At 42.3% G+C, this 17,572-nt stretch overlaps 1 protein-coding gene across 3 annotated transcripts in view; it reads left to right on the top strand.

Annotated features, from left to right (window-relative positions):
* The first annotated feature begins 475 nt into the window (after positions 1-475).
* arnt2 (aryl-hydrocarbon receptor nuclear translocator 2) overlaps positions 476-17,572 on the top strand; it is a 364,666-nt gene continuing 347,569 nt past the window's right edge. For all 3 annotated transcript variants that reach the window (XM_059952585.1, XM_059952584.1, XM_059952586.1), the window contains exon 1: positions 476-616. Coding sequence is in view for 2 of the 3 variants with exons in the window: in XM_059952584.1 (XP_059808567.1) it covers positions 483-616 (134 nt within the window). In the remaining variant the exon portion in view is untranslated. The remainder of the gene's footprint in view (positions 617-17,572) is intronic.

Raw genomic sequence — 17,572 nt, 5'->3', positions numbered from 1 at the left:
ACCCTCCGAAGTCAAACATAAAATATCAGGAGCAGGCCCCTCAGCCATTTATGCTGACTCCAACAGTCAATGAGATTGTGGCCAATCCCTTCCTTTACCATTATTTTCTTGAAATGACCCAATATCCCAAATTTCTTTCAAATCTGAAAATCTACTGAACCCAGTTCTTGAGTCACTGTTCCTCCATGTGCCTCCTAGTCTCACGAGGGTTTTATATAAATGGAGGAGGGAGAGAAATAGGAGAAGGGATGGAGGAAGCAAGAGAGGGGAAGGGAGAGTAGGATTGAATGAGGGAAGGAGAGGAAAGATGAACGGGGGATGGGAGAGCTGGACAGTGCGCTGAAAGGGAAGGTGAAGGTCTGACAGGGAGAAATAGGAAGGGGATGCTGGAGCAATGCGCTCGAGCGCCCCCGTTCGCTGCGCCATCCGGGAACGCGCGGCAGCTCGCGTCTGCGCACTGACGCTGAGGGGGCGCGCTCCTCATGGCCGCGGGGATGAGCTCGGATGTGTCCGATTCGGTGGCCCTAACGGCCGCCAGCAATCCGGTGACACCCGGCTCCGGGCAGGTGAGGGTGCTGGGAGCGGTGCCCGCCCGCGGAGGAAAGCGACGCTCAGGGTAAGGGCTTCCGCCTTAGTTTGCACCTCTCACACTCGGCGCTTATTGTGACGGACGACGGCGGTCATTGGGGTGGGAGAGAGTGAGGAGGGGGCGGTACCGGGGAGTATGTGGGCGGTACCGGGGGGGGGTAGGGCGTCGATACCGTCCTTGTGGGGGTAAAGCTGGGGCCGGGAGGGGAGGGGGCTGTGGCCTGGGCAACGCCCCTCCCCTTGACACCGGTGGTTATTGGGGGGGTTGTCCGGGTGGGTGATGCGTTCCTCACCTAAATGCCGGAGAGGGTGTGGGCGGCACACCTTTATTGCTTGGGAAAGGGGGTGGGTTATCACCCCCTTTAATACGGGGGGGGGGGAAAGAGGGGAAATGCCAGGAGGGGTAGGCGGTGCTAGGGTTTGTAGTGGGGTTTAGGAGGGGTGCCAACACCCTACCCCATGATACTGTTGGGGAGAGTGTCAGTGACAACCCCCCCCACCCTTCTCCTTGATGGTGGGTGACAACTCCCTTGTTGCTGGGGTGGGTGAGGGTCACCCTCTTGATGGGGTCAGCAGATTGGGCGTTGCTCCTTTTATGGTGGAGTGGGTAACTCCTGTTCAGTCGTAGGGTGCTTGATGACCGTGATGGCATGTTCAGGGGGCTGAGTGATGCCCGCAGGTCTCTGGGGTGGGGGAGGGGGAGGGGGAGGGACGTGGGTGACAGCCCCTCGATGCTGGGGAGGGGTGTGGGTGACACTGGAGGGGTGGGAGTTACTGATATTGGGGCCAGTGATTGTGAGTTGGAGATGTTAGTTGAAAGTGCAGGATAAAGAATGAAGGAGCCTGAAGATAGGGATGGGGCTGTAGAGTAGAAGAAATGTTCATATCCTTTTAACTTGGGAATGGTGAGTAACGGTCTGGAGGGCTTTTATTTCAATCTGGAGGTACAGAGCCAACAACACTTAAAAGCCATGAGCCAGCTGAGAACTATGTTCCTATGGTTAAGCATGTTTTAAGTCTGTAGTACAATAATTAACTAGATCCAATGGAGATGTAATTAAGATTTATAATCTGCACCAATCTGTAGCCAACTAATTTACCAAGACAACTTTTGCAATCTCAGTAACAGTGTATCGGATTTACTGAAGCCTAGGGTTATGGACAGTTTTCGGAATCCTTATGTGATCTTAGAAAAGTCTATACTTAAAAAGAATTTCTCCTACTCAGAGGAAGATGATTGGGGGAAATTTCGGTGGTCCAGATCTTCATGCTGTTTGCAAAGGAGCTGGACAAGGGAATTTCAACCCTTTATTGCTCTTTCTCATCGGAAGCTGTTTCAAAAGTTAAGAGTTCATAAGATCCAGGGCAAACTGAATACAAATTGATTTGGTAAAGGAGGCAGAGACAGAGAGTGGAGGATTGATTTTGTGGTGGGTTTGTTGTTTTTCTCTGAACTGACTTTCATGGTTTTTCTTCATTTCATGCCTATCTGGAGAAAAACAATCTCAGAGTTGTGTACTGCATACATACTTTGACAATAAATGAACCTTTGTTATTTGTGTACAGAACTGGTCACAAGATTCCAGAGTATAGACTCTTGCTGTTTATTTTTGTACAGTAACAATTGTACATGAAGAAGTCTTGAAGTTTTAAAATTTGCAGCTGATGCACAAATTGATTGTGTTGTTGATAGACAGACAGACATACTTTATTGATCCCGAGGGAAATTGGGTTTTGTTACAGCAGCACCAACCAAGAATAGTGAAGAAATATAGCAATATAAAACCATAAATAATTAAATAATAAGTTAATCATGCCAAGTGGAAATAAGTCCAGGACCAGCCTATTGGCTCAGGGTGTCTGACACTTCAAGGGAGGAGTTGTAAAGTTTGATGGCCACAGGTAGGAATGACTTCCTATGACACTCAGTGTTACATCTTGGTGGAATGAGTCTCTGGCTGAATGTACTCCTGTGCCTAACCAGTACATTATGGACTGGATGGGAGTCATTGTCCAAGATGGCATGCAACTTGGACAGCACCCTCTTTTCAGACACCACCATCAGAGAGTCCAGTTCCACCCCCACAACATCACTGGCCTTACGAATAAGTTTGTTGATTCTGTTGCTGTCTGCTACCCTCAGCCTGCTGCCCCAGCACACAACAGCAAACATGATAGCACTGGCCACCACAACCTTGTAGAACATTCTCAGTATCGTCCGGCAGATGTTAAAGGACCTCAGTCTCCTTAGGAAATAGAGAAGACTCTGACCCTTCTTGTAGACGGCCTCAGTGTTCTTTGATCAGTCCAGTTTATTGTCCATTCGTATCCCCAGGTATTTGTAATTCTCCACCATGTCCACACTGACCCCTTGGATGGAAACAGGGGTCACTGGTGCCTTAGCTCTCCTCAGGTCTGCCACCACCAGCTCCTTAGTCTTTTTCACATTAAGCTGCTGATGATTCTGCTCACACCATGTGACAAAGTTTCCCACCGACACCCTTTACTCAGCCTCACCTCCCTTGCTGATGCATCCAACTATGGCAGAGTCATCAGAAAACTTCTGAAGATGGCAAGACTCTGTGTTGTAGCTGAAGTCCGAGGTGTAGATGGTGAAGAGAAAAGGAGACAGGACAGTCCCCTGTGGAGCCCCAGTGCTGCTGACCACTCTGTCTGACACACAGTGTTGCAAGCGCACGTACTGTGGTCTGCCAGTCAGGTAATTAATAATCTATGACACCAGGGAAGCATCCACCTGCATCACTGTCAGCTTCTCACCCAGCAGAGCAGGGCGGATGGTGTTGAACGCACTGGAGAAGTCAAAAAACATGACCCTCACAATGCTCGCCGGCATGTCCAGGTGGGCGTAGACGCAGTTCAACACGTAGATGATGGCATCCTCAACCTCTAGTCGGGGCTGATAGGCGAACTGGAGGGGGGGGGTCTAAGTGTGGCCTAATCATAGGCCGGAGCTGCTCTAGAACAAGTCTCTCCAGGGTCTTCATGATGTGGGAGGTCAATGCCACCGGTCTGTAGTCATTGGAGCCACTGGGGCGCGGCGTCTTCAGTACAGGAACGAGGCAGAACGTCTTCCACAGCACAGGAACCCTCTGGGGACTCAGGCTCAGGTTGAAGACATGAAGTACTCCACATAGCTGGGGGGCACAGGCTTTCAGCACCCTGGGGCTGACACCATCAGGGCCTGCAGTGAGGATAGTACTAAGTAATAGGACAGAACAACCACAGGTGGAATTTGAGCTTCAAGTGTGAAGTGATGAGTTTTGGGAGAGTATCCACTCTGGCCACTTTATACATGCAAATATCTACTTAGCCAATCATGTGGCAGCAACTCAATACATAAATGCATGCAAAGATTCAGTTGTTCAGACCAAACATCAGAATGGGGAGAAATATGATCTACGTGACTTTGACAGTGGAGTAGTTTTGGTGGTTTGTATATCTCAGAAGTTGCTGATCTCATGGGATTTTCATGCACAACAGTCTCTAGAGTTTATAGAGAATTGTATAACAAACATCCAGTGAACGGCAGTTCTGTGGGCAAAAACACCTTGTTAATGTGAGAGGTCAGAGGAGAACGGCCAGGCTGGTTCAAGCTGCCAGAAAGTCAACATTAACTCAAATAATCGTGTGTTACAACAGTGGTGAGCAGAAGAACATCTCTGAACACACATGTTGAACCTCGAAGTGGGAGGGCTACAGCAGCAAATGACCACACTGGGTTCCACTGAGTGTATGAAATGAATGGTCATACAATAGTATTTAGAGATGATGTTCTTGGTATGGGAGGGGGATGGCATTGAGTTGTTCATTGGGGTAGAACTTAGAAACGAGAAGAGGAGAGGCACTCTAAAGGCTGCCAATAGAGAAACAAAACTAAGTGCAGTTTACAGTAGACAATAAACTTGAAAAGATACAAAAGCAAAACTCTACTGCAACTATCTGTTTGCAAGAATTCTGACAAGAAAGATGTATGAACTGTGGGTGTCAAGTAATGCACGCAGAAGTGATACTGTTGCTGTCATTCAGATACCCTAGAAAACATTAGATAGTTTTCCAGGGTGTAGGCTCTACAGTTGTGTGTAAGTTAGGGATTGGCATTGCAATATTTGACAAGGAATCTATCATTAGAGTCATGAGGAAGTGTATATCAAAAGGACAAATGGATCAAATTTAACTACATTCCTCCAAATAATAAGCAGCAGGTGGAAGAACAACTGTGTAAACAAATCAAAGAGCGACAAAAAGAATGTATAAAATATAAAGGTTGGCTTTATGTGTCACATTTACTTTGAAACATACAGTGAAATGCCTCATTTGTGTTAATGATCAGTGTGGTGTAGAGATGTGCTTGGGGCAGCCTGCAAGTGTTGTCATGCTTCTGGTGCCAGTATAACATACCTGCAGCTTACTAACCTGTCTGTCTTTGGAACAAGTGGGGGATGTTATTTGATGTGTACAAAGTTGTGGAGTGTAGATAAAATTGAAAATTTTCCCTAGCAGAGGCATCTTTGACTAGCAGGCATAGATTTATGTTAAAGAGTCGAAGGTTTAGTGGGGATTTGAGGAAGAATTTTTTTATCCACAAGTTAATTGAAACTGAGTGATGGAAGAGGTACTTTCATGACAGTTAAGTCTTAAAGTTTTGAATTGAATTGACTGTATTTCTTACATCCTTCACATACATGAGGAGTAAAAATCTTTGTTACGTATCCATCTAAATGTGGAATCATAGTAATTTATAATAATTTTTAATAAATAGAACAGTCAGTGTAATATAGAGTGCACTCAGATCAGCATGAGTTCTTCAGTCTGATAGCCTTGTGGAAGATGTTGTCCCAGAGCCTGTTGATCCTGACTTTTATGCTTCAGTAGCAGCTGGAATAGATTGTGGTTGGGCTGGCTTGGATCCTCAATGATCCTTCGGGCCCTTTTATCACACCTGTCTTTGTAAATGTCCTGAATCATGGGATGATCACAACTACAGGTGCACTGGGCTGTCCTCGCCACTCTCTGCAGAGTCCTGCGATTAAGGGAGGTACAATTTCCATACCAGGCAGTAATGCAGCCAGTCAGGATGCTCTCAGTTGTGCCCCCGTAGAAAGTTATTAGGATTTGGGAGCCCATACCAAACTTCCTCAACTGTCTGAGGTGAAAGAGTCAAAAGAGTTCATGGTCATATAGCAAGAAAACTCTCAAACATCCATTTTACACTAATCCCATTTTATTCTTCCATATTCCCTTGGCTGTTACTGGATCCAGCGGCAATGTATGGTGGCCAATTAACCCACCAACACACAAGTGTTTGCAAATGGCGAGGGGATAAACCTAAACTGGAAGAATAGGTTTCAAGGAATCCAGGGAGAGTTTGTTCAGTGGATTCTAAATTGGTTCGGAAGTAGAAAGCAAAGAGTGATGATTGAAGTTTTTTGTTTAGAGGTTGTTGACTGGTATGCTGTAGAAGTTGATGTTAGGTTCCTTGTTATTCATTATACTCAGTCACAATAATAGACAAACCCAATCTGCCTAAACTAATAACACAAACAGTTGTACTTCTCATCAATACTGAGTACTCCATTTAAACAATCACAGTCTAAGTTTAAAAAAAAGTATGTGAACCTTGGGGTGCAATGCTGAAGGAGGTGAAAAAGAATCCAAGGGTAACAGCAGAAGACCTGCGGAAATCTCTACATCTTGCTAAAGTCTCTGTTCATGTGTCCACTATAAGAAAAACACTGAACAAGAAGGATGTTTATGGAAGGACACCACAGAGGAAACCACTGGACTCCAAAAAAAATACATTGCTGCAAATCTCAGGATTGCAAAATAGCATCTGGATGTTCTGGGACAATGTTCTGTGGACATATCATACAAAAATTGAACTTTCTGGCAGAAATTCACACCGTTACATTTGGAGAGAAAAGGGTACTGCATACCAGCACCAAAACCTCACCCTGACAGTGAAGCATGGTGGAGGGGAACATCATTATTTAGGGCTGCTTTGCTGCCTCAGAGCCTGAATAGCTTGCAACCATTGAGGGAACAATGTTTTCAAAATTGTATCAAGACATTTTACAGGAAAATGCCAGGGTAGCAGTCCCGTCACCTGAAGCTTAATAGAAGTTGAATGTTGCACCAATAATCCGAAAGATAAGAGTAAGTCAACAACAGAATTGTTTAAAAATAGGAAAACTCATGTTTTGGAATGGCCATTTAACCCAATTGAGATGCTGTGGCTTGACCTGAAGAAGGCTGTTCATGCAAGGTATCTCAGAAATATCGATAATAAAGTTTTTAATGGAGGAACGGTCTAAAATTCCTCCTTGCCATTGTGCAAGTCTGATCAGTAGCTACAGGAAATGTTCAGTGGAGGTTATTGCTGCGAATGGAGGTTAAATACAAGGATTCACATACTTTTTCCAGCCTGGACTGTGAATGATTAAACAATGTTTTCAATAAAGACATGAAAAGAGCAATTGTCTGGTTTAGGCAGATTGTGTTTGTCTATAATTGTGACTGAGATCAGACCACATTTTGCGAGTAATTAATACAGAAAACCAGGTAATTGCAAAGGGTTCACAAACTTTTTCCTGCAGCTGTATATTGATGTTTTAGATGCAAATGCACAAAGCTCTATCAGTAAGTTTGCAGATGATATTAAATTAAGTGTTGTTGATAGTGAAGGTTATTGTGGATTACAAGGGGATCTAGATAAGTTAGGGAAATATGCTGACTGGCAAATGGATTTCAATACAGGTAAGTGTGAGTTATTACATTTTGTACAGTCAAACCAGTTTAGGACTTGTACAATGAAAGGTAGATAGGGCCCTAGAGCATGTAATGGCACAGAGGGTCTTCAGAGTACCAGTGCATAATTCATCGAAAAGACATCACATGTGGTCAGTGTGGTGAAAAAGGCATTTAATATGCTGGCCTTCATCAGTCATGGTATAGGAGTTGGGAAACTGTGTTGCATGTTGTTGGCGAGCTGCACCCTGTGTACAGTTTGGTCACCCTGTTATAGGAAGAGTGGTTAAACTTGAAAGAATGCAGAAAAGATTTATGAGGATATGCCAGGACTAGAGGGCCTAACTTATAGGGAGAATTTGGATAGGTTAGGTCTTTATTCCTGTGAACATAGGAGAATGAGGGATGACTTCATGTGAATGTTTAAAATTTTAAGTGGCAAAGATAAGGTGGATAGCAGGAGTCTTTTCTCAAGGGTAGGATAGTCCAAAACTAGTGGACATTGATTTAGGGTGAGAAGGGAAAGTTTTAAGGGGATTGAGGGGCAACCTTTTACTCAGAGGATGATGAGTATATGGACCTAGTTTCCAGAGGAAGTGATTGAGTCAGATATAATAGTTCTTAGTGAGGTTGAACCTCAGTGCTCAACTGATTCTGCAATTGTGGTCTGTAGCCGTTGGGCTCCTGGATGTCTGCATTCGCTTCAGTGCTGAGCTGGCTTTCTAACTGGCTGCGTCACTCATCTGGCATGGGATTGAAGTAAACTGCAGAAAGTTGTGAACTCTGTCAGTTATATTGTGGGCACAAGCTTCCATAGCATCTAGGACATCTGCAAAGAGCGATGCCTCAAAAAGGTGATATCCATCATTAAGGGCCCCCCCACCCCCAATCACCCAGGGCATGCCTCTTCTCATCAGGAAGGAGGTAAAGGAGCCTGAAGGCACACACTCACCGATTCAGTAACAACATTTTCCCCTCTGTCATCTGATTTCTGAATGGGCATTGAACTCGTGAACACTTCATCACTACTTTTTTTTGTGGTGCTTATTTAATTTAACTATTTTGTAGATACAAATTGACACTAATTTTCTGGCACCCTTGGTTCCTGATTAACTTTTTTGCTGGATTAAAAGAGGTCGTGCAATAACAATGGCAAATGGACTGTAGAAGTTTAAAAATGAGTATTAATTAAACAAAAATTAAATATAAATAATTAGTGTGCTTACAAAGAATGTTGCTTCTCGATTAACTTTTTAAACATTTCATCCAGGCCAAGTTGTTTTATGTGTTTTTATCTCTCCCTGTGTAATTTTTCTTGCATCCTTTGAAAATTCATTAGTTCTTCTGTCATGAAGGTACATTTCTCTAACCTTTGACTAAATCACCCAATAATTCAATTAACTTGTCAGTAGTAAATCTTTCAGTTTCATCCATTTCATCATCATTGCTGCCATCTCCATTACTTGCAGTGTTTTTATCAGCATTCAGAATACTATCATTTCCGAGTCCGCCAGGTGATGCACAACAGGTGTTTCATCGTCGACAATCATTTATTCACGTTGATTTTCTTCATTAAGACTTCTTGCTGCATCTTTGAAAGCAAGTTCTGTAGCACTTTTTGCATATGTAAGGATATCATGAACAACTGCTTTTTTCTTTGGTATGTGAAATCCTGTAAAATCATCATCAGGCTTTTCTTCAAGTGCTTTATCAAACATCAAGACAAGCCACAATTTATGCAAGCCATTCTTTAGTGTTGAAGGTTCTACCTTCTCCCACCCTCGAGCAATGAACCAAAGAATGTCCGTCATGTTAAATTCTTTAATAAAATGTCTGTATGGAATTGCCAACATTCACCTCATCTAATGGACATTTCCTGAAAAGTGAGTGATACTTGGTCTTTAGAGAGCACAGTATTCCTTGGTCTTGGGGTTTGGTAAGTGATGTCCAGTTTGGTGGTAAATACACTATAAAAATATCATTGTTACACAGAAATTCAGCTTTGGGGTGTGCTGAACAGTTATCCAAAATAAGAAGAAATTTGCAATTTTTGGGTATAGATATGCCTTGTGTTTTGGCTTCTGGCACAAAATATTTTTCAAACTACTCAAACATAATATCGCTGGTAATCCAGCCATTTTTATTTGTGTGATACATTACTGGGTAAATTTTGACATCTTTCAAAGCCCTAGGGCATTGACTTCTTCCAATCACCAGTGGTTTACATCTGTGAGTACATGCTGCATTGGAGCACCCTAAAATTGTAGCTCTGTCCTTAGATTGTTTGAATCCTGTGGAATCTTCTTTGTCTTCTGGTGCTAATGTTTTCTTATGTGTGCATCAATAGTATAGTGCAATTTCATCAGCATTATACACCTCCTCAGGATTGAGGTTTTCATCTGCTATGAGCTTCACAAATTCGACAACGTACTCGGTTGCTGCTTCATGGTTTGCAGACTGTTTTTCTCCACACACTTTGTATGGAAATTCTATGGTACTTCTTAAACCTTTGAAGCCATCCTTCATTATGGTTGAAGGCATGTTCTTATTTAATTCTTTATGGAACAACTTAGCTTGGTTCATTATCATACTGCCCAACAAGTTGACTCCATCACTCCACTGGTGAAACCATTCAATCATCACTTGCACAGTGTTCTTACCAACTTTCATAGTTTTTCTAATGTTCATTTGCTTTAGTGAATCATTGTTTGCATAGAATTGCAATTTTTTTCTCTTTGGTGCTTTATATCACACACAGTCGACGATCCAATGCCATACAAGTCATATAGCTTATATACAGAAATACCTTAGTCCAGTTGTTTCAACATTTATACCTTTTCTTGGATCGATATCGACTGATGTTTACCTTTGACACCACCACTGGTACTTGTACTTAGAGGTCATAGCTACGGTTAAGTTTAAGTAAGCAAAAATAAGCACAAAATATTGGGATTGCCACCAAGTGCAATGTAAATAATAGAAATAGAGTGCATATGTCAAAACAAATCTTGCCTCAGATGGTGCTGTGTGTACTACACACTGCCACCTGGTGACCACTCAGTAAAATATGTCTAATAAGTTCATCCAAATTAATAAAGGTGCTGATCTATCAGTTTCCAAAATCAGTGGTCAGCCTGTACTAACTGGAATTCATAGTTTTTATTATTATGTATTGCAATATACTGCCACAGAAACAACAAATTTCATGACAAATGCCAGTGATATTAAACCCGATTCTGATTCTGACTGTGGACTCACTTTTGGAGACTTTAGTTCATGTTTTATGTAATATTTGTTTAATTTTTTTATCGTTTGCATGATTTGTTTTTTTTTACACATTGGTTGTTTGACAGTCTTTGTTGGGAAGGGCTTTTCATTAATTCTATTGTGTTTTTTTTGTTTTGTGGCAGCCTGTAAGAAGATAAAACTTAACATGTTATATGGTATACATACTTGATAATAAGTGTACTTTGAACAATGGTATCAGTTAAGAAAGACTTGGATAGGGTACATGGAGGGTGGCTGAATGTAGGCAGTTGGGACCAGCTGGGTTGGCACTGTGGTTACCTTGAACTCATTGGGTTTTATGGCCTGTATTGCACTATGACTCTGTGACTCTATTACCTGGTGTGAGAGTAACCCACATAGTCATAGAGAGAATGTGCAAATTCCACTTGGACAATGCCAGAGATTAGGATTGAACTTGGGTTGCAGGAGCTATGGGTCAGCAGTTCTAACAGTTGCCCACCGTGAGGATCTGGTGAGCCAAATGGCCTGTCTCCATGATATATGGCTATGATGGAGGTAAGGCTACTATTGAAGCAGTTGAAGATAGTTACTTTAAGGGTTTTGCCCTCACAATCTCAAACAACAATCAACTTCACTGAGATAATTCATTGATTTCAGTTTTCCCAGGGCTCCCTGATGCCACATTAGGTCAAATGCTGACTTTATCTCAAGGACAGTCACTCTCACCTCCCAACTAGAATTCAGTTCTTTTGTCCATGTTTGGACAAAATCTGCGATGAAGTCTGGAGCCTTATCATCTAGGCAAATGTAACCTGGCCATGACTATTGGTGTTAACATGTACTACTTGACAGCATTTATGACAGCTAAATCTTTGATGAATGAAAGTAGATTGAGCTGCATTATATTAGTTCTGTTTTTTCTGTAAATAGGACATAACTGGACAATTTTCCATATTTTTGGGTAGACGACTTTTTTTATACCTAGGGTAGAAGATAGTTCTGTAATACAGATTTTAAATCCTATAGCTGGTTATATTATCCTACAGCCATTTTGCCATTTAGTCTGGAGTGAATGCAATTGCATGGTAACTGGCTTCTGTAATAATGGAAATCCCAGGAGGAAGTTGAAATGATGAGCTATTCAGAAGTTCTAGCTGAAGGTGGCTATGAATACTTCAGTGTTATCTATAGTGCTTGTATGCGGAGCCTGCCATATCTATCCTGTTATTAATTAGTGTGCAGTTTTGGAGAATGTCCCCCATTTCAAAATTGATTGTAAGTTATCCATAACAGAACTGATCATCTTTCTACTCAGTTACTTGACAGATTTTTTCCCCAGTGATCCGTGTTCAGAAGTAATATTCATTTGTGAACGTGTATGACATAGCAATGTTTTTTTTGAGCCTTTACCATTTCCTGCTGTTAGGAAAACGTTGTTCTCCAGTTTGGTGCTTTCTCTTAACTTCCAAGGGTTTAGCCCAAATAATATGGGATATGCTGGCCCATTGTTTGGCAATGCAAACAGTATGTAAGTAAAGCTAATAGGACTTGATGTTTCAATCCCTATGATAAGTTCGTACTCGATGTTGGCAGTGGGCTTGGAGTGGTGACAAAGAGGGTAGGTACCTCATCAGGGTCATCAGGTGGGCACTTCTTTGACATTTTGTTGATGAGCCCTCTGGAGACGTTGTGGGCTTAACAGTGCTACTTGGCATCCCAGATACAACCCCTTCCTGCCTTCATCTTGCAGCCCAGTTGTTGTCTTTCCTTTTAATCCAAATCCAATTATTGCTTTCTTCTGCTGCATTTGACAAGGACTTGATTGCTTGTTGGAGTGAATAACCCCTCTCCCCCATCTTCTTCAATAGACTGGTCATAGATGTAGCCACGCATCCCCTGCATCCCACTTCTACAGGGAAAATCTTGGTCTTCCAGCCATTCTGGGCAGCTTCAGTTGCCAGTTCAGAGTACTTGGTCTTTTTCCTCTCATAAGCTTCTTCAACACCATCTTCCCATGGTACTGTCAGTTCCACAACATTGACAGCTTGGCTGTTGTGGACCACAGGACCATGTCTGGCCAGAGTGTTGTAGCCGCAATGTCTGGGGGAAACACAAACTTTTTTTCCTGGGCCAAGTCCATTTTCTAATCCCGAGCAACCTGCAGAATGATTACCTCTTTTGATGTTATATGGTGCACTGGAGGTTGGCCTGCTGGTACAAATCAAGTGATGTGAACATTTTTTGCCGATGTTTGTGGGAGAACATTTGTGGTGATTCGCTTCTGTTCCAAGATTGATGCCAACTGTCTGACAACTTGGTTATGCCGCCAAGTATACCGTCCGTGGCTGAGGCTCATGGTGCATCCTGTTAAAATGTGCCTCAGTGATCTAGGTGCTTGACAAGGAGAGCAAGTGGGGTCTTCTCCCCACCACTGATTCAGGTTCTGGGCTGTGGGTAGGAGGTCATAAGTGACTCTGATGACAAAACTTAGCTGAGATCCTTCCATCTCCCAGATGTCATGCCAGCTGAGTTTCCTCTTTTCCAGGCTCTCCCAATTAGTCCATTGGTCCTGTTTGGCCATTGAGAGAGCCCTGGTGTGTTGCTCTGCCTTCTCCTGTCTTCTTACCTCCTCCACCATGAGCCGTTTCTTCTGCACTGATGTTGCCTTGTGTCACTGAGTAGCCTTTTGGACGACCCCGAGCCTGGCTCTCCCAAGTTGGACTCGGCCAACCACATCCCTGAAGGGAAGAGCAGACTTAGCATTCTGAACGGCTTCACATGGGGTCCACTTCCTCCCCGTTGCCACACAGGGGGCCGCTGTTCGAATAATAGTATCTTCAGATTCAGTGAGGGTCATGACCAACCTTGCTTTGGTGCATTTGAATTCTTCCACAAAACTTGCCATTGGTAATTCTGATTTGCCATTCCCGTACAGTCCAACAGGACTTAAGCATCGTGGAAGTCCAAGCCACTGCATCACATGCGTGCTGATCACTCTTTTGAGCTTTTCCACCTTATTGATGGGGATTTCATACACTGTTAAAGGCCACATGAGTCTTGGAAGTATGCCGAACTGGAAGCACCACAGCTTGAGTTTTCCTGGCAGCCATGTCTTGTTGATGCAAGCTATGTACATGATGGTATCCTTTTTGAGTTGTTTAAGCTGCTTGGTGTCCTTGAGCTTAGCATCGGCCCAAGCTCTTCACTGGCATTTCTGGCACAGTTGGGACAGATGTTCCATTAATATGAAACCTTTGATCTGTGACTTGACCTTTGACAATGGAGATGGTTCTGCACTTGTTGGGCTTGATCTTCATCCTTGCCCATGTGATGTTTTGATGAAGCTTTTCCAGAAGTCCCTTGGTGCATGGGACAGTTGTCGTCAATATTGTTATATTGTCCATATAGGCTCGTTTTGGTGGTAACCGTTGACCAAACAGTAGCCGTTTTCCTCTCGCAACTCATTTTGAGGCTCTGATAATAATCTCCATTGCCATAGTGAAGGCCAATGGGGAGATGGTGCACCCTGCCATGATGCCTACTTCCAGTGGTTGCCAAGCTGTGGTGAAGTCTGATGTTGTGAGACAAACATTACTCAGTGAAAATTTGTATTCAAGTTGCTTTAGTGGCAAAGCAGCAAATTCTGGAAATCTGAAAGCCTACAGTATCCATTTTATGACAGTGGGTTGACATTTTGGGTGCATGTACTTGATTATGGCCAATATTTTTTTGAAGATGATGACTATTTCTCCATGTATATGTAGAATTTCAAATGATCTGGTTCTATAGAACATAGAATAGTACAGCACAGTACAGGCCCTTCGGCCCACAATGTTGTGCTGCCCCTTAAACCCTGCCTCTCCTATAACCCCCCCACAAATTCCTCCATATACCTGTCTAGTAGTCTCTTAAATTTCACTAGTGTATCTGCCTCCACCATTGACTCAGGCAGTGCATTCCACGCACCAACCACTCTCTGAGTAAGAAACCTTCCTCTTAATATCCCCCTTGAACTTCCCACCCCTTACCTTAAAGCCATGTCCTCTTGTAATGAGCAGTGGTGCCCTAAGGAAGAGGCGCTGGCTGTCCACTCTATCCCTCTTAATTCTCTTCAAGAACCTGTTGAATGCTAAGGACAGATTTTCATTTTGTTTAGGGAGAGGGATATTTGTGTTGAGGAAAGGTACACATTCTGTTTTAGCCCCAACTATTAGATGCACTTACAGCTGTCCTACTCTTTCCAACAGTGTGCTTCAGCTTTTATTTCATATCACTATATTTCCAAAAGCAGAGACATTTTTGGGTATAGTCTTGCAGCAACTACTTTCGGACCTTAATTTAGCAAATGTGGCTTCCTTGGTGTAAGGTTACTTCTAGTAGTGGCCCTCATGAAGCTGGCCAAGTTGACTTTATTTATATCTACTGCACTAGAAAATAGAGGCGTTAATTCTAACGGACTTCTGCATCCTTCATTTGTTTGTGCCCCAGATGGTCTATTTATATTTGGTTCCTTATTAGTGGAGGGGCATTTGAAGGAAGGAATCTAGCATGGATAATCTATCATGATCTTCTAAAGTGCTCATCATTATTGATGCTATACTTAAGATGCTTTGATTCATCTCACAGATTCAAAACAAAATGGGTGACCCATTGGAAAACATGTTAAGCCTCCAGGCAGTATCCTCACTGTAACTCTGAATGTTTATTCCGAGCTACTTTTCTCTGCAGGTTTTTCTGGTGGAGGTAGAGCATCAGCATCTACCAACACAATGGAAATTTGTATTGATACTTAAATTAAAAAAAAACATTTTTGATAACTACCGTCAACCCAATCTCAGCCACCAGCAAAATGTTGGATGATATCAGGTACCATTACTTGCTTAACATACATGACATACTTCACATTTCTCAATTTTAGTTCTGCTAGAACCATTCAGTACTAAACATCATTTTAATTTTGGTCATATTTGAACAGAAGAGCTGAATTCTATATGGAAGTGTGATTTAAAAGTAAGTTTATTATTGTCGTACTTTAAAGTCACTATATACTACCCTGAGAGTCATTTTCTTGCAGGCTTGCACTATAAAGAAACACAATAGAATCAATTAAAAGCTGCACACAGACAAGTAACCAATGCAAAAGACAACAAATTGTGCAAATACAAAATGAAAAGCAAAATAATAATAAAAAGATAAATAATTAACAAATATTGAAAACATGAATTGTGGATTCCTTGAAAGTGAGTCCATAGGCTGTGGAATCAATTCATTGTTGGGGTGAGTGTGGTTAACTACTCTTGTTCAGGTACCTGACGGTTGAGGGGTTCCCAGAGTATCACTGCTGTTCCTGAATTTGATGATGTGGGACCTAAAGCTCCTGTACCTCCTTCCTGATGGCAGCAGCAAGATGTCAGCTTTATCTGGTTGCTTTCTTATGGCAGTGCTCCTTGTAGATGTGGTGGGGAGGGCTTTCCCTTTGATGGACTGGGCTGTATCCACTTCTTTTTGAAGGCTTTTCTGTTTAAGGGCACTGGTGTTTCCATACCAAGCTATGATGCAACCAGTTAGTATACTCTCCACTGTGTATATTTCTAAGTTTGTCAGAGTTTTAGATGATATGCTAAATTTTTGCAAACTTCTAAGAAAGTAGAGACGCTGCAATGCCTTCTTTGTAATGGCACTTATGTGCTAGACCCAGGAGAAATCCTTCGACATGATAGTGCAAAGTATTTTAAAGTTATTGACCCTTCAAAGTTACTAAACATCTTTGACAACATGTTACTTGATTAAGTGTGGTATTAAGAGGAAAACATGATTAAAACTAAATTCATTTGAGTTAAATTAAAGTTAATAAGAATCAGAAAGAACACTCCCCTATCCAAAGGAAAATAATAGTGGTCAGCCATTTGATTCCCAGAGTACTGCTGCTGGAATTCCTGGGGACAATATCATGGAGCCAAGTATTTTTATTTTCTGAAATTCAGAAATGAATTTATCGTAGAGCACAAGCCTTGTCCTTTAGCCTACTGAGTCCACGTTGATTTTCAAGCATCCATTTACACTAATCCCATTTAATTCTACTGCATTTATATGGACTCTCCCCGATTCATCTGCTCACGTGCAGGCTGCTTACAGTAGTTATTAACCTTCCAGCTTGTAAATATTTCAGATGTGAGAGGAAATATGAGCATCTGAAGGAAATCCTGGGAGAACATGGAGACTACAAACAGACCCTACTGATATTTGGGATTGAACCCAGATTGACGGACTGTGGGGCAGCAAACTACACGACTATGTTACCACTGATAATGGCATGGAATTCCAGTCCATTTGGAATCTCTTTTTTAAAAAAAATGAAGCAACTGCGCCTGAACAAGGTTAACACTTCGACTGGTAGCAATTAAATTTGAGCAATTTTTTTCCATCTACAAGAGACAAGCTATTGTCTCATGGCACTAAATGTCAATATCCTTGTGAAATATTTCATTAGCAGCATCCTGAGAATCATCATTGACCACAATTGTAAAAGATAACAAATGTGAACCCTGAGACTGCAAGAATGGCTCAGGTTGTGTATTCTGTGGAAAGTGACAATCATAATTGTGTGGTTTACAGTACACCTTCTCCTCGTTATATGCGGGGGATATGTTCCTCGCAGTCGACGCATAATGTGAATAAATATTTAAATGGAGAAAATAGGGGTGCATTCCAGAGGGCTTCCTAAATATGTTTTATCTGTAATTTATTCACATTTTCATACCAATACAACACAAGGCAACATTCGTATTTCATCAATTTAAGGTAATATTCGATGTAATAAAAAATGTAATAGAAAGTTAACACACTAGGGTGTACAGTACTCACCAACAGTGGCAGGTGTGTTCGCTCTGGGAGATGAGTGGTTGTTGTGGTGTCGGGCAGCTTTACGTGGATAAGGTGCATGGATGGTTGTGGTCGTCAGCATCATATC

This window comes from Hypanus sabinus, chromosome 28 (assembly GCF_030144855.1).
Source record: "Hypanus sabinus isolate sHypSab1 chromosome 28, sHypSab1.hap1, whole genome shotgun sequence".
Taxonomy (NCBI): domain Eukaryota; kingdom Metazoa; phylum Chordata; class Chondrichthyes; order Myliobatiformes; family Dasyatidae; genus Hypanus; species Hypanus sabinus.
Note: the sequence above shows the minus strand (reverse complement) of the source record. Positions and strands in the feature narration are given on the sequence as shown.